Source organism: Aulonocara stuartgranti, assembly GCF_965226115.1.
Source record: "Aulonocara stuartgranti genome assembly, chromosome: 15".
NCBI lineage: Eukaryota > Metazoa > Chordata > Actinopteri > Cichliformes > Cichlidae > Aulonocara > Aulonocara stuartgranti.
Window position 1 is genome coordinate 4,875,735 of NC_138951.1, and position 26,605 is coordinate 4,902,339.

The following is a 26,605-nucleotide window of genomic DNA, read 5'->3' on the forward strand; positions in this document are numbered from 1 at the left end:
TAGGCCACATAGACAAGCATGTGATGACTCACGCAAGGCAGAAGGGTTCCCTTGGGCACAACCAAAGTCCAGAGTGGTGGGACAACAGCTGCCTTTGGCCACATGGTGGTGCCATGGACGGCGCCTGGCCTGAGCGCACACTGCGATTTGGCAGGACAAAGAAGATAAGCGAGGTCACTAAAAAAGACAGAAACATGGCCAAGAGGATGAATGACAAGAGGGAAAGAACAGAAAGATCAGAGCAGAAAAGAAAGGTGGACCGGAGGCACGTCAAGAAACGGGACAGGAAAATGTACCCTTTGCGAGGGAGGGCTGGGAATTCAGAAAGTGAAGGACTCAGTTGCCATGTCCTCCTGACCCGACTGGAGGAAAACATTCGTGAAAAGCAGAGGTCTAAGGAAAGTAAAGGAAAGGATGGCCGCGGACGATTATCTCACAAATCCAAGTCCAAAAAAAGGAAAAGCAGTGACGGAAAAGAGGAGAAGTCGTCACCAAAAAACAAATTAAAATCATGCAGTGGAAGTTATAGCAAGAGTATTCGGTTGGGAGTCTTTCAGCCACGCAAGCGGAGACTGGCTTCTCTCAATGCTGAGGCGGTAAACAGCCTGCTACTAGAAAGAGCCACTGATCCCCAACCAGCAGCCAAACAGGCCAAGAGACAGGAGGAACCCATAAATGCAGGGGCTTTCCTGGATGCAGATCCAGTGAGAGGTGGTGTCTGCGGAGGTCTTAAGGCTTTGCGAGGGACCAACACTAAAGGCTCCACATCTCATGAACTTGAAGCGTACCAAAGCTCTAAGCCTGCCAAGAGGGCCAAAGTTAGCCGAGGGGATGAAAGTTTGGGGATGAGTCAGGAGTGCCTTGACGCTCCTGCACCCAGACGGTTGGCTGGACTTAATGCCGCAGCCCTGCTGAAGCTAACCAGTTCCTCTGCTACCAGTAAACAAAGAGCAAAGGCTGCACCCACAGCTACTGTTACTTCAGACTGCAAGGCTCCCGTCGTGGGCCCGACCCAAAAGTCGCACTCGAGGGCCAAACTTCAGCACAAGGGACGCACACAAAAGCAGAAGGGGAAAAAGATCCCTCCCCTGCACAGTGGCTGCACAGCTTGCAAGAAGGCAGGCTTTGAGCCAAAGGTGGAGTGGGAAACGGGTGGCTGCACCCATCGACTGACAAAACCGGGCTACCAGTCACGCAGTATGCTAGCATACCCACTGAAGAAAGTGAAAGAGGAACAGCTGGAGACTGAGCTGAGCCCGTACTACTGCTTTCCTGCAGAGCGCTCAATGGACTACTGTCACGGCTTGGCCTTCTTTTTAGGCCAGCAACCCTATGGAGAATCAGACGATCAGCCACTTAACTCAGCCATGAGCCCTGTGAAGCGCGAGTGCCTAGTAACCTCACCATCGCTGACACATTCCCTACCACACACAGCGCTCACCCTGAGCCCTCACCCCTGCCTCTGCACCGCCGACCATTGCTTCTCCAGCTATTACGTACACATCGCCCACCCCACACACACTGGAACAACTTCAGCCACCATGGCCCCGCGACCTCTTAACTTGCCCCCATCTAGTTTGTGCCCTAGCCGAATGAGCGGCTCCAAGCTGCTGGGGCAGCAGGTGTCACATACATCGGGACTAGCCCACCCCGCCTACTGCAATTCTGTGGCTTCACCCTGTTACGGTGACGCCTGCGGGATTAGTGGGTATACCTACAGAGCGATGGCTCCTGTCACCAGCAGGGGTTGCTCTTTTAGCACAGGATGCAGTGGATGCACGCACAATATCAAAACAGGTGAGTGGATTGACCCCCATGCCCCAAGATTTGGTTTCATAAATGTTCAGTATTAATTGCTGATTATTAATTATCACCGTCTTAAGTGGTTTTCTGAGGCCACTTGAGGATTTGCTCACAATGATGGCAAGTTCTTTTGTGATAACACTTCTTTGATTTAGCTGTTTTTTAGCCTTCTTTGCCAGTATTATAAAATAAACCTTTATTCCAATAGTTAGACATAAAGCTATTACTTAAAGACTCTGAAGAGTCCTTTGTTGATAAATGATATGCCTCAAGCCAATTGTGAAATCAAGCAAGTGGAGCCTTTCTGTTTTATGTAGTCCTTTTTTGTCTTTTGCCATGAGCTTTTAAATTGCCTGCAGAATGAGGTAACTGCTTTAGATGTGTGTGGCTAAGGAGCTTTAGGCTTATTGTAAAGTTTTCGGTTACAATGTGTCATGTGTCATGTACGTAGCTAGACTGATAAAAGAAGCAGGTTACTTTTAAGCAGAAAAAAAAAAAAAAATATATATATATATATATATATTAGGGGTGCAACGATACACAAAATTCACGGTTCGGTTCGGTTCGATACTTTGGTGTCACGGTTCGATATTTTTTCGATACAAAAAAAATGTTCATGCCTTTTTCATTTGTCATTTATTAAAATTATAAATATATATTTTAACTCAAAAGTACAGTTTTTAAATTTAACCCTAACCCTTGTGCGTGTTTTTTATTTTGACAGCGAATGCGCACCTGCGGACCACTTATGTGCAGCCCTGGTTATTTAGCTCGTCATATTGCAGCCACAGAAATTATTTTGTCCATGAAACCATAAAGCTGCACTTTCTTTTTGCCTTATAGTCTGATTTGTCGTAACTTCTCCTGCTGCTTTTACACATGCACTCACATAAGCTCAGCGATTCTCTGCGCGATCAATCTCTCACATGTTTAAGCTTGCTGCAGGAGATTTCACTTGTCATGTTTGCATAGTAAGCTAACGATTAATAAGACGATGTCAGAGGAATTGGTGCACAAATTATCATCACTCACAGATCAGTACTGTCGCTCTCTATACACAGTTCGCACGATTGCAAAGTGAAAGCAAAAAAACAAGCGCAAATTCAAACGCGACTTCAATATGTCACATATTGACAGTGGCTCACCGATGCCAATGACATAATTACCCAGCTACATTTCTGAAAGAATGCAAAAGCATTGACATATATTTTTCCTACAATAGCCCGACGGGCAGGGAAGAGATAGATTTTGGTAGCCCGACTGAAAAAATCGCTAGCTCCGGGACGTCGGGCTAGCGATATTGCAAGCCCTGTATCTGATTGAGGAATCACTCATCTTTGGAAAAGAGAGTTTATTACAGAGAAATGTCTCTTTCCAAAATAAAAGCTATACTATCCGCTTCTTCTGGGCTATATTCTCAGCAGCATAAGGAGAATCATGTGCTAACAGCTGTCTAAATGACTCGGCTAAAGTTAGTAGCATGCTTGTTGTTTTTGTCTTTGCACTAGGATGATGTCGGCGTAAATGTGCAGTCATATTCGTTGTGTTCCCACTAGTGCTTTCAGGTTAATCTCGTTGAAATGACCTTAACGCCACAACACGGCAAATCTCCGTTAACGAGCTACTGCCGATCGCTCCGTGCATGGGGCTAGACGGCCAACACGTTAACGAGCTAACTGCGCTAACACACTAGTTCACACCAATGTAATTGAGCATTGCATGGCACATCCAACATACTGTTTTACTTTAGTCCATGACTCGCTTACCTTCAGGGTCATACGTCACATGAAAACCAAAATAATTCCAAACGCCAGATCTGAATGAGAGTGGGGGAGGTCCATGTTGCTGAGAGCTTAACTTCTGTCTCGCTAGCTTGCCCTGCGCTCTTCCTCCTGACTATGCTGTCTGTGTGGAGCGCTCAGTGGATCTGCGCTCGACAGTGCAGCCTAGGCGGAGTAGTCGAACACAGATTCACTGAGCGCTCAACACAGACAGCATCGTCAGAAGGAAAATTGATAAAATAAATTACAAATGTTGTATTGTTCGATACATATGCGTACCGAACCGAAAGCACTGTATCGAACGGTTCAATATCGATACGAATATCGTTGCACCCCTAATAAATATATATATATATATATATATATATATATATATATATATATATATATATATATATATATATATATATATATATACACACATATATATATACACACACACACAGTGGAACCGCGCGACTTACGAAATTAATTTGTTCCTGAAGATCTTTCGTAAATCGAAGCACCCATTGCGCGTTTTGAGTGAGGCGATGCTGAACGATAGGCTAATTGCTAACTAGAACAACAATACGTCGTTCAAGTGAAACAGCGAAGCGCTAGTACGGAAGCCGAGGGGTTGTCACATGATTTGGAAGGCTTTGTGGGCATTGTAGGCTCAGCCAATCAGAGCCAGCGGATTTCGTTACTACAGAAATATTGCCGTTCAGTCCCTTTGTAATTTGAATTTTTCGTGAAACGGGGTATTCGTAAGTCGGGGTTCCACTGTATATATCTATCTATCTAGCATGAGCCACATGAACCTTAAATTATGTGTGTGTATATATAATTTAAGGTTCACGTGGCTTATGCTAAAGATAAGTAGCCAGCTGTGTCATCTACCATTTGATGGGGTTCAGAAGTTCCTTTGCTTATTGTTACTGTCACCTTTTTGTTTCAGAGGGTTACCCCTCCCCTCAGGGTGATCACAACCCTTCCCTTCTGGTTCCCCCCACCATGCCCATGTCCAGCTGCCCTCTGTCCAGCGTGCCCACTTCCACGCAGACTAAACCCCACCTACTGAACCACCTGTCTGGACGAGACCAGCCCCAGGCTAGGCTAAAGCTAGCCAAGGAGTGCCCAAAGAGCACCAAGCCCTCCGGTGACTCTCTGTCCGTGGGCCGCGCACAGCTATCGACAAAGGAGTCGCCATCTGTGCCAAGCCTCAGCAGCACCAAACAAAAGAGGGTCAGCCGCAGACGTGCCACTAATGGCTGGCTACCTGTTGGAATGCCCACAGAGAGGGAGGTCTTCATCGCGGTAGGTTTTTTGAGAGTCCATCTCTGTACGATGAAGATGATCAGCATATTAGAGAGCTTCTTGAACGAAGGAAAACCTTCTCTATTCCAAATACCTGACCAGTGGAAACCTTAGCATCAACACAACTGCCTTCCACAAGGACAAAGAAATTGTCTCTTGAGGGAAAAGTTAATTGTGTTTTGACCATACAGCTTTGTGTGACAGATTCCTTTTTGTCTTTATAATGAGAATTATATCTTTCCTTATTGTGTTTGCGCGCTCGTGTGTGTCTCAGGGAGAGGATGAGACGGCCCTGCGGCAATGTTACGAAGGAGTCGAGAGGGACGGTGAAGTGATACGTGTGAGAGACTCTGTGCTGCTACGATCAGGCCCCAGGAAGAAATCCCTCCCATATGTTGCCAAGATATCAGCGCTGTGGGAGGACCCCAAAACAGGTAAAAAAAGATCAGGAGAAGGGGGGAGATTATGATGCGATACAGTGGTGCATGTGTATTGATGGATGACCGGAGGAACATATGGCCAAGCTTGTTTACCTCTGTGTGTGTGTGTGTGTGTCTTAATGTGATCCCTCAGGAGAGCTGATGATGAGTCTTTTCTGGTACTACCGACCTGAGCACACACAGGGAGGCAGAGATCCCAGCACACACTGTGAGGTGAGGCAGAGATTTGGAGCCAAGATGTTTGTGCAGACAAACAGTAACAGCACAGATCTGTGTGTATGTTAGACAAGAGAAGGTACAATCAACATTCATCAAATAAAAACACTTTATTTGATTTACTCCATTAGCGAAGGATTACGTAATCAGTATCCTCTAAGGAAAAAAATGACACCATGAAGTGTGTGTGTGTGCGCTTATGTGTTGTGTGTAAGAATAGATGAAGTCAAAATATATAAAGTATAGCACTGTGCAAAAGTCTTGAGCCACTATTCGTTTCTATATATTAAGCTAAGAAAATGGGACATTGGTGCAGCAGTTTATTGAAATATTTGCAAGGATAATAGTTCAGGTTTCTTGAAGGACATTCAGAGTTCTTCTTTGGATGTTGGCTGATTTTATTCTCTGTACTCTGTTACAGTGATCCCACACTGCTTCAGTAATGTTTAGCTCTGGGCTCTGGGGAGGCCAATCCATGACTGACAGTGTTCCACTGTGTATGGTTTTACTGCATTAGCAGCGTGTTTGGGATCATTTCATGGAAAAAAGAAACAGTTACCAATCCAGATAGTATTGTATGGTAGATTTCTGTTCATAATTCCATCATTTATGACAAGATCCCCAAAACCGAAGGGCCAGATGTATCTCTCGGGTCCTGAGTCTGGTCTTTTTCCAGTTTTTAAGGACATGGCTTTCAGATACATGTCCAGTTTCCTCAAATCTTTTAAAGGCATACTACACACCATGCTGACATGTGTCACATGTTCAGCTAATAGCTCTTTGGGAATAATCTTGTTGGTGCAAAAATACAGTTTTACAGCTGTCTTATCTTTGGCGTCTTTTGATTCAGCTAAAGAAATTGAAGCAAATGATGTTTTTTTGCAGCAGGCTGATAGTAAAAGAGTGCCTAATGTTAAAATTGGTGCTTCTCTAAGTTGTCTGCTATGTGCAGACTCGAGACAGGCTCATCCCTTGAGTTAGGTGTCTTTTTTATGCTTGAATCATTCACAGGTCAGTGTGAACAAACAAAAAAACCTTAATCATTTACTGAAAATGGTCAGGTACAAGGACTGGACTGAAAGTGAGTGAAAAAGCAAAGAAAACTTTGAAAGATCCTTAGAACGCCTCGAACTGTTGCTCAAGACCACTTTAAAAGATGATAAGAAAGTCTGTCTCTTCTTGAAGGGTGACCCAAGACTTTTGCACACCACCGCAGCCATGAAATTTATTCTTTATTTAATTTTTATCGCTTTGTTTAAAGATAATGCAGTTTTTATCGATGGAACAGTTTGTGCTCGTGCAACATGTGTAAGAAAATTATGTGCAATGAGGAGGCTACTGTCGCTGCTCTGCCCTGAAACTGTGGATAGTTAGTTTGCTCTTCAGTCTGACCATAAAGCCCAAAAATGATATCTCTCTGACCTCAGACGTGCACAAGCCAAGAACAGGAAAGATAAACGATTTTACTTCTAGAAATGTTCTTTTTACAATGGCACGTGTTGAACAGAGCAGGATTTTGTGTGTGTGTCTTTGGCAGTACATAAGGTAGAAACAAAAAGGCAAAATCCTGTTGCTAATGAACAATTATAGTTCCCACTGTGCTCTTAGTACAAAAGTGTAATTTCGTCATTATTCGCCGAGCACAATAGGAAACGCTTAACAGAGATGTGACTCTTCACACCTGCTGTTGATTTCAGAATGAGATTTTCGCCTCTCGGCATCAGGATGAAAATAGCGTGGCCTGCATAGAAGACAGATGCTATGTTCTCCCACTAGCCCAGTACTGTAGGTAAGTAACGAACACGGTAATTGTTGCTAGAAGAAAAAGTCTTTTCACAAGGTTTGAAGTTTGAAATGAACAGCTCAGCTTTGACGACACGTGGAAGCTTTTTTTTAAAATCACACACTGGTGACACTACAACTGTTAATGAATTTGCAGGAACATGAACACTTACCGTGATAACCTTTGTGAAAAGAAGAAAATGAAGGCAGAGAAGCAGGAAAGTTGCCTTTTAATTAATTTTCCTCTCCCTTCCTAGATTTTGTGCCTTGGTGAAGCGGCGTGCTGAAGGTGCCCCGCCTGGCAGTGCCAGTATGGTGCCCTGCCGCCCCGACTTTGCCCCTCCTTCCCACCGCTGTGTGCCCACAGACGTCGACCCCGAGTTGGTGTATCTCTGCCGGCACGTCTACGATTTTCGTTACGGTCGCATCTTGAAGAATCTGCAGTAGAGGGTGGAGGGCTGTTGCACCTTTTGAATTAATCGTCAATGAAGCACCGCCCCATCCCGCACAAAGAAGAGGGAGTGAAGGGGCTGAGGGACTTTTTTTGTTTTGTTTTTATCCAGTGAGCACCTCACAATCAGAGGGAAGGGGGTGGTGATGGGGTGAGGTCGTCTATTGGGCCAATACGAAGCACAGATCCCTTTAGCTGGAATGTGGTAGACAGAGCACCAATGTTTTCTGGTTTTGGTTTTGGAAGAGAAAGGAGTGATAATTCATTCTTCAGATCAGATTTTGTTTTTAATTTTTAAAAGCTTCCACCACACTCTGAGGTTTCAGCCTCCAATCGCTTCCCTGCCAGAATTGCTGAACGCCAGGCCGAGCTGGGCTGCTGTCAGGACTGTGTTTCCCCTCAAGCGTCTTAGCACAACAATCATGTTTGTTCCATTTGTAAGCCAGTGGCTCAGGGATGGTCCGGCACAGAGGCGCTGCTGGGGAACACAGGCCTGCGCTGTCCGCTCGGCGTTAACGGTGCTCAAGCAGCGAGAGTGAAGGAGCAGCTAATAGAGAGTGTCGTCTCATTTCTCCCGATTTCGAACCCGCATGAGTCTGCGCGTGCGTGTCAGAGAGAATGGAGAGCAAGTGTGACTCCGGGGTGAATGGATAACTGTCGCCATGTGTGATGTTTTTTTTTTTTTTTTTTTTTTTTAAGGAAGCTTTCAGGCAATCAAAACCAAAACAAGCAGCTTCTCTTCTCCTGACACTGACCGAAACCTTTTCATCTCAAGTGATGAGCTGCGCAAAACTAAAATGATTGCACCTGAACGGGGTTCGTGAGACAGTCCTTTCCCTACTAGACTCGAGCAAACTAGAGCAGGGCTCTTTTAACTTTGTTTAGTACGGACCAGTGACACTAAAATGTCTCGCGATAGATTCGAACCAGTAAAAAAATAAACACACGTGGTGAAAGATGTCGAAGCAAACTGTAATCTCAGCTACTTGAAGAAGAGGCTCCCTTATGGGTTTTTGGTGGTGTCGTGTATACTTTTTCACATTTACTCCTGTGACTTGCCTTATGACTTGCAGGGAGAGCTTCAGGCAGCTACGTCTCGCCACATCAAACACTGAAGCGGTAGAACAGGGTGCACCTGCAGTCCTTGGAAGTAGGGTTTGGTTCAGTCTACGTGGCTCTCTTACAAACAGTAAAAGGTCTGAAAATAGTGGAGAACATCTTTTGTACATTTTTACAGCAAAAAGTTTCGTTGGCTGTTCGCTCGGCAAAGAGAAAAGCATGAATTTGTCAGCTTAGATGTGATGCGCTTGGCATTTGTGCACCCTCTCTCCAAAAGAAAGGCGGATGACATTAGCTCCCGATTGTTTTTTCTGATCGCCGATACAGCTCAATACCCCCTCTCTGCTAAGATAAACCAAAGGATGTCTCACGCAAGCCAGAATTCCCGTCTCCACCCTCACTCCTCTCCGTCAGCGCTTCTAGTCCTCACTTCCTTGTTCTATTGCACTAATCCATTCCTTAATTACTACACATGCGTTCAACTTCCAGCTACTTAATATTGACGCCGGGTGGGGTGGGGCTCACTGTATATCATTTCTTTGTGTGTGTGTGTGTGTGTGTGTGTGTCTTTTTTGTACCTTTGTAGAAGGAAACCGTGAGGATGTCGTGGCTGCTTTTGTCAGTGCAAACTGTGTATTTCTATTACTTAACCAGTAGAGGAGTCAAGTCAGCCAGCCAGCGTGTTTGTCATATAACCCGATGCTCGACATGTTGAATCATGGGATATCGCTCGAGTCATTCCATCCGATTTGTCAGTCAGCTCTAACGTACCTATATAATTATACAGTATATATATATATACATGTATGTATCCACACTGTCAATGTGATTAGAGTTCAAATAGGCATCTGGATGGAGGCCTGACCCACTGTGCGGGCAGACGTAGCACCAAGCTGGAGGGCGTTTGGGTGGAGGTTTGGAGGGGCAGGTGGGCTATTTTGATACTTGTAAGTTGTGGCAGGTTTCTCACCACACTCTTCTATCGCCTTAACCTCGCAAGCGTTTTTTTTTTACTTGTGAGTGGTGTCGGAGTGCGTGATCGTGTACCTTTAACGGCATCAAGAGTAACCAGCTGCTTTCCCACGCAGCAAACGCCCCGTCCTTCAACGTTGGGTAAAGCCTGCAAAAGTTTTGACACACTAAAGCCATCCTGAACTTTTTTTCTCTATTTGAGCCGCACGAATCGTGACCCAAGACAAAAATCAAATCCTGATTATTGGGAGGTTTTTGCTTTTAAGTTGTTATTATTTCTATTAATCCCCAGATTCTTCAAAGAGGTAATATAAATAGATATATTCTCCTACTTTACGATTTCTCCTTATTAGGGATATTTTATTATGTCAGTTTCCTAAGATGGTGTATGCAGTATATTTTTAGACTTGCTATTTTTGGAAAATGAACGTAACTAATCGAGAGGATATGCATTATTTTTCTGTTTATTTCAGGTGAGTTTCAAAAACAATGAAATGTTAATTGAAATTTGACCAAATGGGGGAAAAAAAAACAATTAATGGGGACTGATGTATGACCTGAGGTTGGAGATAATAGGCCAATGGAAATCTCCCATCCAGCCAACTTCTAATGAAGTGTAGATATTTGAATCCAGGAAGCACCGGGCACTCTTTAAACAGACAGCCAATGCACAGTGTAGTATTTTTGCAAGATCTGTAATGATTATATTTAAAGTAAGAAAAAAATATTTAAATCTAGTAAAACATATTAAGATTTAATTTTAACTTATTTGGAAATACTGTGTCTAATTGATGAACTATATCCTGTTTTCTTTGTGCTCCAGGATAGAAAAGATTTCTGTTCATTTGTAACAATAGAAATATTATTTAGAAATTTTTTTTCTTTAAATTATATCATTTCTAATTGGGTGGAGACCACAGTGAAGCTCACGCGAGCAGGCAGGGGAGAAAGCGCTCGCATGAAAACACGGGCTCGTGTTTTATCAGAATTCCCGTCTTTACATGCTGGAAAGAAAAAAAGTCCAACCTGACCTCAAGAATGGGGGGGGGGCAACTCTTCCAGGTCACATGCCGTGTGGAAGAATGTGGCAACGTGGTCACCTGAGCTTTTATTGATTGGTCCTATTAGGGGAGAGACTGATGGGACACCTGAGACAGGACAGAATGCCCCCTGGGTTTCAAGGAGAAGATCCCCCTCGGATGCTGAAGTGGGACCAGTTTTCATCCTCTGAAACAAAAGTCACTGAGGGTCAGGAATTAGGCACTGTGTGAAAATTATTAGATTAAATGAAGTTTCTCCCTCCTGCATCAGATGACCACTCTTGCCCTTCTCCCAGATGTGCTGTTACATATTTGGCCCCTAGAGGGCATGAATCAGGTGTTGGAGAAGCATGTAGAGGAGTCACAAGGCCACATCCTAAACCCTTTCAGCAGCTTTTCCTTCTTTTCCTGCCCCCATTTTTTTTGAGTACTAGGAGAGATGCAGAGACTTCCTGGAAAATTAGATCAAGAAAGCTCAGCAAGGAGGCTGCCCCACGTTTTCCAGCCAGATTGTGTGTAGCTATCCACTCAAGTGAATTTCCTCCAAGCACCCCACAGGCACAGTCGCATCCTTCTTTAACATGGCAACAAGGCAGGGCAGGAAGTTTGTACGTGGCGTCCACAGTGGCGGGGTCACACACTGAGTAACCTGTGCTGATGCCTCACAGGAAGCGTGTCCACAGAAAGAAAAGTACCCAGAGCAACCCCTGAGATTCTGCTTTCTGTGTGGTCTGTATTGATGCTTATTGTTGGCGTATATTTTGGGTGGGGGGGTTACAAATTATAGTGAAAGGTCTAGATATTTTTGGAGTAGAGAAGCAATGTGTGTATCAGATTATTGTCACTTTGTCTTGCTCTCTGAAAAATCTCTTGGAATTTTTTTGTTAGTTTGTTTTTCTGAAGAATTCTATAACATCCCGACTGATTTAATGTTCGATTCAGAGAATATTTATAAATTTTAAGTCCTTTGTGAAAATTCTGTGTTTGTGTTTTTATTTCAGAGCTTTTAGTTTGTAAACTAATTGCAGGTTAATTGCGGTCACCTGACAGGTGTAGAGGTCATCTTGAAAGTTTATTTGGGTTAGATTCCTACCATTACAGGATTATGTGTTTCTCTTCAAGGTTATCTAATTTTGCCTGTGTGCAAACCTTAGAGGACGTTAGAGATTAGTTCACTGTATGCGATCAATACCGAGTTGATCAAAATTCCTCCACCAATGAGCCGTAGTGATGAACAGTGTCCACAGGAGGTCAGTGGTGTGACACCAGTGTTCAGGTCAGACAGGGTCGAATCCTACTCTGACCTCTACATTTAAGTATTAATAAGGGCACTGATTAGACAGTACGTGGTCATCTGTTAGTTTGAAAACAACAGGCGAAAGGTTTCAACCTTCCCCTGCCCGTTTTCCACGTCTCCGATTTCCCTCCCTTCATGTCCTCTGTCAGCAAAGTCATTATCTGCCTTTGCCCTTCATCCCTGTTCAGGCCTCAGGGCATTAGGAGCGTTCAGCACACACACACACACACCACACTGCAGGGCCTTAGTGTCTGTTACGCGGGGATAACAGCAGCCAGACCACAGGACGATTAGTGTGTCATAATAACATAACTAGCAGCACACTTTGACCTGAGAGGCCTCTCAAGTGCACCAGCCTGCTTAAAGACTAGTGGCTGCGTGGTAATGGAGCCGAGAGAGTATATTAAAAACTCACTGTGGGTGGAATAAATGGTGACCTCTTGTGAATAAGATAGCAGCGGAAAGCAGTTTAGGGTGGAATAAATGGCACTGATGTCAGTGTATTGAAATTGTGATGCCTTCATCTTAAACAAAGAAAAATGTGAGGGATCAGGGTCAATTCATTGTTTTTATTTCTTCATGCAAAAATAACAAAACAAAATGTAAAACAAAAAAAATTCTTGTAGGCTAATCTTATTATTTTTATTTCTAAAACACATCCGCAGTCAGATAGGTCAGTTCCAAGTTTAACCCTTGTATGGTGTTCGGGTCTGTGAGACCCGTGTTCAGTTTTTTTCAAAAGAAAAATTAAACAATTAATTATTTTTTCACGTGTAAATGTGTTGTGTCTTTCCACTCACTCCACTTGATTATAACTGATTTATTTATAACATTTTATATAAAAGAAAAACGAGAAGCACATTAATTCATAAATGTGATCTAACAAAGGTAAAGGGAAAAAATTAACCATGTTTGCTGTTCATATGTCTTGTAATTGGGATGAAGTAAACATCTGTTGAGTAATTTAACATAAAATTGTTTGATAGTGTTAATTTGGAAAGCCAAAACTCTAGCGGGTCCACCAGACCCATGAACACTGGCTGAGTAACAAAAATACGAACACCACACAAGGGTTAAAAGGAAATGTTGCCGTCTGTCTTTTCCAAATCAAAAATTAGCTTACAACATTTTAAGTAATGAAACATTTTTTTTACAGGATGCACTATTTATCAAACGTATCCATCTTTTAAAGGCCACCTTTTGCATTTTTCCATACTATTATATAATTAATTTCAATTCATTTTATTTATACAGCACCAAATGACAACAACAGTCGCCTCAAGGCGCTTTATATTGTAAGGTAGACCCTACAATAATACATACAGAGAAAAACCCAACAATCATATGACCCCCTATGAGCAAGCACTTTGGTGACAGTGGGAAGGAAAAACCCCCTTTTAACAGGAAGAAACCTCCAACAGAACCAGGCTCAGGGAGGGGCGGGGCCATCTGCTGCCACCGGTTGGGGTGAGAGAAGGAAGACAGGATAAAGACATGCTGTGGAAGAGAGACAGAGGTTAGTATATATTAGTTAATTAGAATATATACAGTTTTGCATCACTGGTCCGTACTAAATATTGTTTTGATCCCAATGGGAAATTGTAACATTATTACAAAGAAGTCAGGCATGTAAATCTTCACCAGAACCCTACTGATAATGTAGCAGGTGATCACTGGTCAATTGAAATGAATATTGAAATGAATTTACAATATTCAGATAAAAAACATGCATGGGTATGTCACATACCGAAATATATTTATAGGTTATATATACAGATAAACTATAGAAATCCATTTAATTGATAATAGTAATTATAACCAAAAGTAACACCAAACCTTATTTAAACTTTTGAATAATACTTCAAATGTGAGTTTCTTTGTCTCTTATGTTTTATTTACTTTTCCCCTTTGTTTTCTGTAATGGTTTTGTCATCATTAGAAAGCTCCCATCCTTCATAACAGTCTCAGAGTTCTGATAATTGAAGCACAAGTTAATTCATACACAGAAACATGAAGTCACAGCCTGTTGTCCTCTATATTTCTTTGTTTAATACATTTATACTAAAACTAGCCTCTCGAATACTGTACTGAAGTACAAAACATTATGTGCTTAATGATTAATCAAGCAGGTACAATATTAAAATACTGGTGAATCACATAATACATGGGTAAAAATAAGACAATAATGTGATGTGATAGAATATGTAGAGAAAAACAAATATTTTTTGATTTCCTATGTAAGTATATAGTTCGGCTACAACAGCATCGATCCACCAGAGATGCACCTCGCCATGGCAGCAAGTCTGATGGGCAAGAAGCAAAATAGTTTTCCATGTATTAACATTCACATACTGCATTCCCCATTTATGCTTGATCACAGTCAAACTGTTTCATGATTTTCATTTCAATTATTTCAACAGCAGTAAGCATAGGGCACAAAAAATGGCATTAAGAATTAACTTAAGACATTAGATAACCAAATATTAAAAATAAAACATTCTGCAGACTCAAGGTTGTCCTTTATGTATGAAGCCAGAAAGCTGCTTTGACAGATCAGCAAATGGAAGCATCTGCTAGAGAAAGAATCAATCCAGCAAATGCAAAATAGACAAAAAGCCAGCTTACACCGGGGGAGACCCTGACACAATTGCCTAACTAGCTTTTCATCTGCTCTTCTTTCTTTCTCTGTTGGTCTAATTACCACGTCCGGCTTATTGTCCTCCTGATGACTGTAATTAATCAAGTTCTGCTGCCTAATCTCTGAATCTCATCATCCTTACAGTACACCAGAGCCGGCCACTCCGGATGGTATCCTGATGTAAGCTGTTTTGGGGAGTGCAATTGTGTGCGTCTCTGCAACTTTGCATGCAACAGCAAATTGCATGGTTCCACCCTGCTGTTTGTTTTCTTTTCTTTCTTTTTTTGTTGGCAGTGTTTATCCTCTGCATACAGGTCAGTAATTGTTACTCATCTTCTCCTCCTCCTTAGAGCAGTAGGTGGATGTTTGCAGACAGGAGTTGAGCTATTTATCTTCCAAGAAGGTTTATTTAGCATCAAAGTGTTCTCCCTAACTGAGGCCTCCTTGGCTCCTGTCTACAGAGAGAGAGAGAGAGAGACTCCTACTGTCACAGCCTTGTCCTCTCTTGAGCTTCAGATGGCTTACCGGCTCCTTAATCTGTCCTATGAGTGACATCACCCTCTGCCAGCACGCTCCACTTATTTCTTACAGGACAGCAGGCGAGAGGGAGGGAGGGAAAGCATTAGGTGGTGTCCACTGGTTTGTTAGGAAAGGTGAATTAGCTCAGCAGCAAAGCTTTGGAGAGTAAGTAAGAGTAAGGTGGGATCCTGCTTGCACACTTTGTCTGGGCTATGGCAGAAGGCACAGCGGAGGGAGACAGTCACATGGAGGAGCTGCTGGATCACGGTCTAGGCATGGAGGAGACAGCCCACGGCCTCCTGAGGAGGCCCTCATTGAAGGAGAGCTACCACAGCGACTCCCTGCTGGCACCAGACACTGACTTCATGACAGGTATACGGCCACAGCAGCTCGTTCTCTCACGTACATCACTTCCATGTAGTTTTGGTCTGACATCTGCTTGCACACAGATGCATGGAGGAGGACGCTAAGCCCAAAGTAAATGAGCTGGTATGTGAAAGAACAATTACACAGCTATTTTCACTATTATTGCTGTGCATTCCTCATATACAGTGGCAGAGTGTGTGTTGGATGCAACACGTAATGCAATACACACAGTTCTCACTACACAGGCCACTTTATTAGTTACAGCTGTGAAATCTCCTCTGAGACAAGTTTGGCATTTTAACATTTTACTCCTTAAAACCTCAAAGCTAAACCAACATTAAAGATAAAAGAACAGTTAGCTTTTTGACGTAAAAAAAAAACTGACCAAAAAAGCAGAGCTGATGCACAACTGTTGTTTTGCATTGCACAGAATTTTGCAGGTGGTTCTAAGGTAAAGGGTCTGTGTGGCGTATGAATAAATCTTACAATGAAGAGAAAGAGAACTCGTGCATGCATGATTTCCAATATGACAGATTTATTCAAATCAGTTTGTTATTTGTGTCCAGAAAACAAAATGAAAACAAATCTGAGCTGGAAACTTTGTTTGAAGAAGAATGTGACTCAACAGGTGTGTCTGACAGAACCTTTTAAGAACCTGATCGCTCTCTTTTCAGGCATAAATTATTGTTGTTACGATTGCTTTTAATGACACATTTTGTTTTTGTTCTGTTTCTTTCACATTCTCATAAATACACTGGCTAAAAAACAACAACAAAACCAATAAAAAAAAGATCTTCCCAGGCTGCTAGATTGCTGTTGCTGGACCCTATTGGTTGTCAAACAAGAAAAAGCCAAACACTAATCCTAAACATCTCTCTTACTTCTCACATGTGACATAGTCATAGTCAAGCTGTGGGTGTTGTGGGATGTGTCTTATCTGAGAAGATTTGGGGAAATGCCCTGTCCCTGCTGGGATATTAGCATCAGTGGACTAACATGTGAAGGACTGCGTGCGCACACGTGGCCTGTGTGTGTGTCAGGCTGCTGACTGCTGATACGAGCAGACGGTTGCCGTTCCTCCATTCAAGAGGCGCCAGCTGCAAACCGAGATTAAAACGCTCCATTGGCTCTCCGTGCTGCAGTTATAGCTCAACGTATTTGCATTTTGCTTAAATGTATATAAGTTTGTGAAGTTTGGAAGCCTTCACTGCGATAACTTGGCAGTGCGTGCGTGTGACTGTGTTTGAGAAACAGCAGATATACTTAATGCACGGGGCTGCATGTGTGTTTACATTTGCCTGAGCAGCGCTGAGGGTGCCTGCCTGTTCTTTGTAGGGCCGAGTTAGTGCAGAGACTGAGCTCTGGGCTGCTAATTCCATTTTACAGCACTGGGATTATGTGCTATTCTAATCTCAGTCCCATATGGGTTGCGTGGAGGTAGCACGAGGATGATGTCATGGTCAGGACAGGAGGAGAAACAGAAGATCACATGCCTACACAAAAATCACAACTCTCCATGAGAGGCGGATTACTGCCTGAATAATTACACTGAAAATCGTCATCCTGGACAGGTCAGCGCTTAGACTCGATTCTCAAAGGAACTACGGCAACAAGTGAGAGTTAAAAATAGTTTGAACGTGCACTTTATGCACTTCACAGACGCTACATTCTGAAAACATTGAAAGCATTCAAACAACAGTGTAAGTTCCAAACCTGTCCACGTGATTGGAGTTTAAACTGCATATTATATAATAGTGGTCAATGCAGTTGAGATTATTATTATTATTATTGTTATTATTATTATTTCCATCTGATTCATCGTTTGGTATGAGTGTATTCATTTAAATGCATTATCAGGGATTGTTACATTTAGTCCTCTTACTGAATCTGGAAAATTGTAAAATATTCAAAGTAAAATCCCCCATCAGTATGAAATAGTGTAATATTACTGCTGTATTTAAGACTGGGCTCATTTTAAAACTTTATGCTCAGCATCATATATTCTATAAATTGCTGTCCTGTGAGTGCCACATATCTATGAAAGAAAATCAATTGTTCATGAGCTCAGAAAAACAGTTTTCAGAAAGAATTTAAAAATAAAATAATGAAGAAAAATCAGCTGAATTAAAAGGCTTGAGCAGTGTGCTGGTTAATTGTTAACTGTCAACAGGGAGGGATTCAAATGAAAAATCAGTGTGAAGTGTTGGCAAAACAGCTGATTAAACATGGTAGACTGAGATATTCTCATAAATGCTAATCTGAAAGTGCTGTGAGGTGCACCTGCTTAACTTGGCTGTTTTATTCGATTGGACATGGTCACAGCTGCTGTCCTCTCTCCATCATTGTCAGCACTTTTCTTGAGTGCACTGAATGAGTTATTAACAGCTTTTTCAAACTCAATCTTTTCTACATCACACATGTTGACCGTGGGTGGTTGGCAAGAGGGAACTCATCTGGTACGATGCTAAATCACTGAAGCTCATTTACTTGCTAATCCTAGCTGTGTTTCTATATGAAGCCTCATGACAACTCAGTCTGAGACTAAAGGAGAGAGATCATTATACTTTAATTTAAGTTTATTTTTATATTTCATAAGCTGAGCAATGTTGCCTTGCTTGTCTTGAACTCCGCTGCTCGTGACTGACAAGTCACAATGATATCAGTGTTCTTGGGTTACTGTTCACATTCCCTTTTGGTTCTTCACACGTGGTTTTAAAAGATTAAGATTATGGTCAAAAATTCTAACTTGAGTCATCAAGAAAAAAGTAGGAGAGATCACAGTGGTTATTATCCATATTTTATATACAAATGGCAGCTTTTACATTAGCCCTAAGCTATTTGTTTATGTGTTACTTGTTACCTTTTTATCCACCAGTTCTTAACGCTAACTTTTTAAAACGTTGTAGCATTACTTTAGTTTTTCTGCCTTTTGTCTGTTTGAGGTATTCTTAACTACTGTTTGTTATACTCTTGCCCACTTTTAAGATATTCTTTAGTAATTTTATACTTTTAACCCCCCCCCCCTTTTTTTTTTTTAGCTATTCTTAGCTACTCTTTAGCTATTTTATACTTTTAGCCTTTTTAAGCTTTTCTTGACTCACCTTTAGCTATTTTATACTGTAGTTCGGTTAAAATTCCAGATATTTATGCATTTTTTGCACTTTTAGTCACTTAACCATTTTTTGTTACTTTTCTATTACTATTTATATTTATATCTGTATCTATTACTCTTACCTATTACCATTATTAGTATATTCAGTTTAATTAATTAAACCCGAGAGCCTGTTCAGCTAAACGGATCTAGCAAGCAACCCATATGCTGTAAGTTTAAAGCCGCGGCTGTGCTTTACTGTGTGTCTTTTCCCCTTAGCTGAGCTATCGCTCAGCTTTCTTGTCTCCACTCTTTTATCACAATAAAGTACAAGGTGCAACAATTGTTACAAAATAAATCTACTGAGGCTAACACGTTTTCATGCAACAGTGGTATTATGGTTTGGACAGCTAACTCATTATGCTGATGTACTTTTTAATCAAACCAAAATGCTTACTTAATCAAATTAGTTGAGCTTCTTCACGATTTATCCTCACAGCCCCTGGCAAACTGGATAAGTACCCCCTCGGGTAAAAGCACCCCTGGTTGGGAATCAGAGTTTTTGTTGACTTAAGGAAGCAGATTATGCAACTGATCCCTGATCCTTCTTGTATATTCTGGCTGAGCACGACTGGGAAATGATGCCGCTCAGCCGACTCCTGTTTCACTGGGTTTTTTTCTTCTTAAATCCTGTGCAACCACAAAGATGCATTAGTTTTTATTTGTCTCTGCCTCATCCTCCCCGTTACTCAGAGTGACATCCACTGTAAACTGTAACTCTGTGGATGTGCAAGATGTTTACAGCTTCACGGCACAAGAACAAGCAGTGTCTCAGGTTTATCTCTGCTGCTTCCTCTCTGTGTCTCCAGCGCTGTTAGTGACAGGGGGCTTACGTGTGGGGGCGGGGTCAAAGAGGCTCAGGCTGTGGGATTAACATTGTAGTCTGCACACACGCACACACACATATACACACAGAGACACACATGCAAGTACACTTACACGTACACACAATTTAGGCTGGATTGGACGACTGCAGAGTTTTTAAGCATTATCAGCCCCGCCCCCACCTTCATACACTCTCATCCTGAGTAAAGGGCTTTAAGCTCTGTCATACACAACTGCACATCACAGATTGTACCCGGCGACCACCAAGGAAACGTGAGAGGATCTAAACACCAAGACCCTCATCTCCTGCTGCAGATGCTGTAATACCTTTTGGATGCTCTAAAAAAAACAAAAGGCGGCTAAAATACCAGAAAGGCTGATCTTGTGTGTGTGTGTCTGTGTGCGACATAAGTGGAGCAAAAGAGATGAAATCTTAGTGGACGTCAACGCCAGCGGATCAAAATTAGATGGAGGGAGAGCAGGCCCGTCTGATAGGAGCAAGAGGAGGAACAAGCACTGAAAAAGTATGCTCGCGAGAGGAGAGGAAGAGGAGGAAGAAGTCTGGAGGGGTGGAGGAAGGCCCTGCTGGCCTGCAGAAGCACCCTGACTGCTCCTCAGCTTCCAGCATCTCCCATGGTAGCCACCTTTGACCCATTGTGACCGTGTTGGATTACAGATTGCCTGCAGTTAAAGATGAAGCAGAAATCACTTGAAGAGAAATGATGGTGGCAGAGGTGTTTTGGATGTGTGCTTTGACGCCATTGTTTACACGCTGCTGCATGGTGTCTGCGGGGATGATCTATGTCCAGCTGTGTGATGACCTCATTAGATTTCTACAGTGCAGCCATGAAAAAGGGAACGCTAAAGAGCTTGCCCCTCTCTCTGATTACACCTTCTATAGATCTTGATGTCAAGTCAGCTGCTTGCATCTATTTCAGGCAGGCAGTTGTTTAAAGGAAGCATTTTTTTCTAATGATAATGCAAAACATGTCATGCTATCTGTCCTCATATCCGCAGACGACCGCAGCTCGGCCAGCGGCCTGGATGTGGCCGATCGGCTGACATATCTCGAGCAGAGAATGCAGATGCAAGAAGATGAAATCCAGCTTCTGAAGATGGCTCTGGCTGACGTCCTGAAGAGACTCAACATTTCTGAGGAGCACCAAGCAGCTGCTTCTGCTGCTGCTGGCAGGAGAGCACCGGGGGCCAAAGGTGAGCAAAGATCTACTGTCATATCTACAAGCCAGTGGAAGGATTTCAGGTGTGTCGATACATAAAGTGCTTTAATCCCTCAGCCTGCTGTACACGAGAAGACATCGACTTTTTTATAGATTGTACATGATGTGCTTGATTCAGTCATTCTTCCTCAGGTGCATTTGCTAGAATGGGACTATATTATTAAAAATGTGCATAATGGAGAAAATAAAAGATGTTTTAAAGAGACGGGTTTTGTTTTGTTGATTAGGTCTATATGTAGTCACAGAGTAAATTGAATATCACAGTTTATCAAATCCAAGCATGTGTGCTCAAATTTTAGAGATAAATCTCACAAAGCAGAGTAAAGTATCGTGTTTGAGAAGCTGAATCAAATCATTTTTGGTTTGCTTAATCCCAGAGTCGTGCAAACCCAGTTATGTGCTCAGTGTTTAACGACAGAAATGCTAATAAAAATCCAGTCATGGCTTTTTCTCAAAAGGGACTTTGTGCAGGCAACAAAAAGAGCATTCACAACAAACACAGTTCACAGAATATGCGTGTGTGTGTTTGCTCCCACAGCCAGGCCAGTGTCTCTGGCTCTGCCCTCCAGAGCCCCCATGGTGACCCCCAGCACAGCTTCTCTGAAGAAGAGCACCACGCTGCCCTCCAGCACCACAACCAGGAACTACAGCCCAACACCACCCCGAAGGTACCCTGTCCTCTGGGAGGGAGCTGGAGATTATTTTCACTTTTTGAATATGTGCAGGAGATCACGTTGTGTATTTTCCAAGCCGACTTAAATGTCTGCCGTTAAACGAGGCATTAAATTTCTTTACTGCTCACTGTGGAATGATCTCACACAGCAGACCTTCTCACCCCACCTCACCCAGAAGAGAAGTCTAACGTATACGAGCGTGTGCTAATCAAGCAGCTTCAGTCTTCATTAGCGAGCTTCGCTTCTCATTATTTAACATGCAAAGGCAATCAGAAAGACAGCCTCCGGTATCTAAGAAACTGCACACGGATGCTCCGTAACGATCCCCAACACCAACCTCTTCTTTTTCAAAGCAATAAAGCGCCGCTCCATTTTCTGCACATCTCTTCCTCTCAATTACATTTCAAATGATACTGCTATTAGATAGCATTAGTTAGAGAGCATGATAAGTTATGTCTGTGGCACCTTAATGTGCTGGTGCTACATCTGGGCTACTCTGATATAATTGCACTGAGAGTGGTAAATCTCCATTCACTTAAAACCGGCCGCTCAGTATGAGGAAAAAGCAAGACGGAGAATCACCCTCATCATCGCGCTCATCTTTATTAAAGCGGGTTCATTTCTTTCCACTCTTATTTCACCTTTCTAATTAATCTCTCCTTACATTCTGGCTCTTTCCTCTTTCTCTTCTGTGCTGTCCATTTCTTCTTCTTTTTTTCTGACCCCACTCGCTCTTTTCGTCTTTCCAGCGGTGTGAAGAGCCCACCTGGTAGCGTGAAAGACAGCCCGTGTAAGACCGCTAGAACACGACCCGCCTCTGCAGCCTCGAGCAGCAAGAAAGTTCAGGACAGGTGAGAAGCTGTTATTGAATTTCTAAATTTACACACAAACAACAAACTTAGGCGTCTGTCAAATTTACAGCACAGTTGTGTAACAGTGTTTCAGATTTCTTTGCCCACGTACACACTTCTCACAAACCAGATCATGTGTGGATCTCTGCTGATTTCGAGGTGACTTACGGCCGATTTTGTTTCTAAATTTAAATCAAACTTATTTCCGCCCCAGACATCCTGTTTCAAGAGCAAACGCGGGGCACGAGCACAGGAAACCTTTAATTAGGCCTACTCAACCGGAAACTGATGTGTCAAGATTTCAGCCTTTTATAGTCGGATGAAATCTCCCTTCGGATCTGCTAACTCTCTCTTTCTGTCCCTGCATCTCTTTGTTTCTCTCTCCCACTCGTGTCCTCTGGCATCTCTGTATCATTTTCTCTCTCCGTCAACATAACAGCGGCAAACCCAGAGAGGATGCAGTGAATGTAGGTAAGTTGACTGGTTCCCGCCGGCAGCATTCAGAACAAGACTGTTAAAGAAACCCGGCGTTGTTTAACTCTGAATTGCATGTGTGTTGCTTTGCTGCAGGAACCAGGCGTGTGACACACTGCAAAGGTAGGCTTCTTCCCTGTCTGACACCTCCAGTAACGCAAAACGGCCACTGTTTACATTTATAATGAAGCGAATCGTGCTTGAGCTCCTGTTTTATCGTCATCTTTTCATATTTCCACATCTCACCATGACTTGTGTGCCTTCCCTCGCCCCTTCCACCCTTATTTTTTGTCTTTCTTTCATCCCATCCACACCCACAATCCGCCCTTCACGCTCTCTTCATCGCTCTCCTTTCCTGTCACTCCTCCACTCTTACCTCCTTCTCTCTCCGTCCTCACCTCACTTCACCGCTTCACTTAGTGACTATGCAGATCTATCTGAGCCCCCTCACAAGAAAGACTGGGTCTTCTGAAGCTGCCAAGTCCGCTTCTGCGGTGCCCGCCCACAGCGGGCCCGCGCCCACTCCTAATCGCCCTCAGGCGAAGAGGGGCGGCAAGCCAGAGGCGAGGAAAGCAACCCCATCCTTCACCTTAAACTTCCAGAAGACCTCAAGCGGCCAGAGCGCACCGCATGACACGTCGAGCTACAAGAGCCCCATCAAATCACCCAGCCAGTACTTTCAGATTTGTTACTGACACGCAGGTGGACCACAGAGGACAAGAGCTGCACTCTTCTGCTTCACTTTTAATGCACAAATAGGGAAAAGTGTGGACAATTTATTTTTTCCATCCCTGCTACTGAGCGTACTAAAACCCCAAAACAAATATGTGAAAGCCTCAACGAACCACTTGAAACCTACAAATACAGGTTTTGTTGCAATTCAGCAATTGGGACTTATTTCTGAGGATAGAGTGAAAGCTTTGATGCATTCGTAGCCACACCGCACAGCATAGCAATAGCTCAATTTGTCACACGCTGGTACCTGCACAGCACTTCACCGAAGGCCTGTGTTCACCGCTAATGTTTGTCTCCATCACGCTGCGTGAGAAGTTGCCGAGTGCGTGGGCACCGAGTGTGCGATGTAAGAGAGAGGCTGGGGTTTTTTTTTTTTTTGTTGTTGTTGTAACTCAATGTGTGCCAGCGAGTCTGTTTGATGTGATGTTTTCGGTTTCGTAGCTGATGTCCCACCTTAGATCCCACCTTAGATTATTTACAGTGTGTACCCAGAAAGTCTCATTTTAAATCAGGAGAAACAATAAAAACAAACACTGTGAAAACACTTGTTGTGGTTCAGTTTAATGTGTGTGAGTGTGTGCATGTGGTGGTGGCTGGTACCATAATAAAAGAAAGAGGTGGTTTACAGCTGTGCTCCAGCTATCAGCTGCTCATAGCAACAAACATGGGGCCACTTTAATATGATGACAGCAACAGGCTTTTATGAGGTAGCTAAAAAGAACTAATGGCTGCTGAACACTTTGATGAGCAGTAAATTGTTGAAAATCACGTACTGTGACCTTTTTTTTAGCATTCAAGTGGAGATTTAAGAGAATTACAAGAGCAACAGTTTCTGGTTCTACAGTTTCCACAGCCTGCAATACTGGAACTCTGAACGCTCCAGTATTAGCTTTCGCAGATTTGATTGTTCCAAGCATATGAACTGTGAAAGATCTTGGAATTTTCCTTTCTCAGAAGAAAGCTGAGGATGAGGAGCCTCATGGAGTAAGCACACACAGCCAAACATTAGCTGGCCTGTTAACTTCAGCTATTACTCACACTGGCCCAAAGCTGTGTAACTGGACAGCAAATAGACTTTGTAATAGAGAGCCGGAAGGTTACAGGCTCTTTAACTCACACGCACTTTCCTTTGGCAAAGCCTTGAAAAGTCTAGGTGTGTAGTGAATGTGTCTATGAGCAGGTGCGTCACAATTGTTCAGGTGTCCTGTGATTCGTCTGCAATGTTCCCATGACTTTATCACATTGAACTTTTAGAGTAAGTGACAAACCAAAATGTTTCAGTCTAACCTCAAGATCAGTCAAACTAAAGCTTTCTGCTGAAATGCTGCCCCCCCCCCCACCCCCCCGTGGTGTTAGCAAGATCAGAGGTCATGAACTTTAAATACATGTACCATTAAAAAAAAAAAAAAAAAAAGTGTCATTAATCAGTTAAAATTGGAAATAAATAAGTCAATACATTTCTTGTGTATTTAAATAAATAAACTGAATTTTAATTTGAAGTAACTTATATATTCAATCAGTTACTTCCAGTTTTAATGTATTAATGACACATTTAATTAATTATTTAATGATGTATTTAATTAATTCATTTGGCATTTGTGGCCTTCGATACAGAGAGTGAGCACATTTTTCTTTTAGTATTTAGAAATCAAATGTGTTAGACTTGAAATGGAAGCAAAAGGTGATTTTTGGCCATAAATATTTTGCATTTTGTCAGACTATGTTTATGGATGAACTGAAGATTTATAAATGACTGTGATAGGATACCCTCCCTCGATGGCACTCACTTCCAAATGATAACTAGAGTGATGGTTAAATCAAAAGCAAAATGTACATGTCTGTACTGGAAGCATTAGATTGCAGCTGTGGCAGGTGCTATCCTGTGGCTACTCACCATTTATTTTTTGTAATTCAGTTTAGTTTCAATTAATTCCAGAGTTTCAAAAGTCAGTTGCTTTTTGTAGGTTAGTTTTTTGGTTTGAAAATGTTTAGTTTTAGTTTAGTTTTTACTCATTTCTGTGTCAGTTTTAGTCTTTTTTTATATATATTTATATTGAATGGAGGGCATATGTTAGAGGCACAATTTAGGAAAATCAGTACAGGTGTTATAGGTGTTAAAACACTGAACTTTTTGAAATCAGCTAACTCACAGTGATGTAGAGAAGAAAAGTCTCATGCATCGAAACCTCGTCGAGCAAGTTAATTAAAAACAACAACAACAACAAAAAACAAGACGAAAACAAGCAAAGACAAAAACTGAGGAGGTCGAATGCTGGTGACCTTGAGCTTAAGGTCAGAGGTCAACTTCTTTAATAATCACCTGGGATATAAAAAGTGATCTATCTACAGGATAATGAGGGGCTGCGAGTATCTTTTAACAATATATATATTTTTAATTTTAGTCAACAAAAGTATTTTTAATATCTTATATTAATATTTTAGCTGACTATAATAACCTTGGTACTCACCCATCAGAACTTCATTTGGGGCTTGCGCTTTTCAAAGTCACTGCCTGAATCCAAAGACATGGAAGTCTTTTCTCTTTTGATCATAAAACACTTGCCAAAAAAAGCCTAGCTCTTGCATTAGCTGACATCAACAGGTTTGCACACATTATCCACAAATGACAGAGAGCAAGGAAAGGATGTATAAGTAATATATTTCCCAGCATGCTAGCTGGACCTCCTTCATGTTCTGGGGCCTGGGACACTGCCTCAAATGTTTAAAATATCACATATTCTAACATCGTATAAGTTACAACACATTTAGAATGTGTGCAGCATCTGACACACATAGTTTCAGTGTTTCAACAGAAAAATCTGCACCCAAAAAAGATTTAACACAGAAAAAGCTGTGCAGGAAATTTGTGACCTCAAAGTGCATCCTCCACGTGCTCTTTGGGAGTTAATAGGACCTCTGCTGTTGAAAAGGAGAACTACTAAAGGCTTGATTGGGATTTTATGATGGAAACATTTGTCAAGTTTTATTTTGATTCTT

General features: G+C 42.3%; 2 protein-coding genes across 5 annotated transcripts in view; both read left to right on the forward strand.

The window, feature by feature from the left end:
- LOC309689568 (bromo adjacent homology domain-containing 1 protein) overlaps window positions 1–11,816 on the forward strand; it is a 29,534-nt gene extending 17,718 nt beyond the window's left edge. For both annotated transcript variants that reach the window (XM_082506099.1, XM_082506098.1), the window contains 6 exons: window positions 4–1,797; window positions 4,522–4,880; window positions 5,155–5,314; window positions 5,454–5,533; window positions 7,234–7,325; window positions 7,576–11,816. In XM_082506099.1, coding sequence (XP_082362225.1) covers window positions 24–1,797; window positions 4,522–4,880; window positions 5,155–5,314; window positions 5,454–5,533; window positions 7,234–7,325; window positions 7,576–7,765 — 2,655 coding nt within the window. In that variant the 5' untranslated portion in view covers window positions 4–23 and the 3' untranslated portion in view covers window positions 7,766–11,816. The remainder of the gene's footprint in view (window positions 1–3; window positions 1,798–4,521; window positions 4,881–5,154; window positions 5,315–5,453; window positions 5,534–7,233; window positions 7,326–7,575) is intronic.
- Window positions 11,817–15,357: 3,541 nt separating this feature from the next.
- LOC309688686 (uncharacterized protein) lies at window positions 15,358–24,150 on the forward strand. Of its 3 annotated transcripts, none has more exons than XM_082504580.1 (7): window positions 15,358–15,666; window positions 20,654–20,848; window positions 21,413–21,542; window positions 22,298–22,399; window positions 22,839–22,870; window positions 22,970–22,996; window positions 23,294–24,150. In XM_082504580.1, the coding sequence occupies exons 1-7, from the start codon at window positions 15,507–15,509 to the stop codon at window positions 23,566–23,568; spliced, it is 921 nt and encodes a 306-aa protein (XP_082360706.1). In that variant the 5' UTR covers window positions 15,358–15,506; the 3' UTR covers window positions 23,569–24,150. The 3 variants fall into 3 exon arrangements, with proteins under 3 accessions (XP_082360706.1, XP_082360705.1, XP_082360707.1); XM_082504579.1 differs by lacking the exon at window positions 15,358–15,666 and adding an exon at window positions 19,844–20,272; XM_082504581.1 differs by lacking the exon at window positions 15,358–15,666 and adding an exon at window positions 19,844–20,272 and having other exon boundaries at window positions 23,305–23,436.
- Window positions 24,151–26,605: the final 2,455 nt, after the last annotated feature.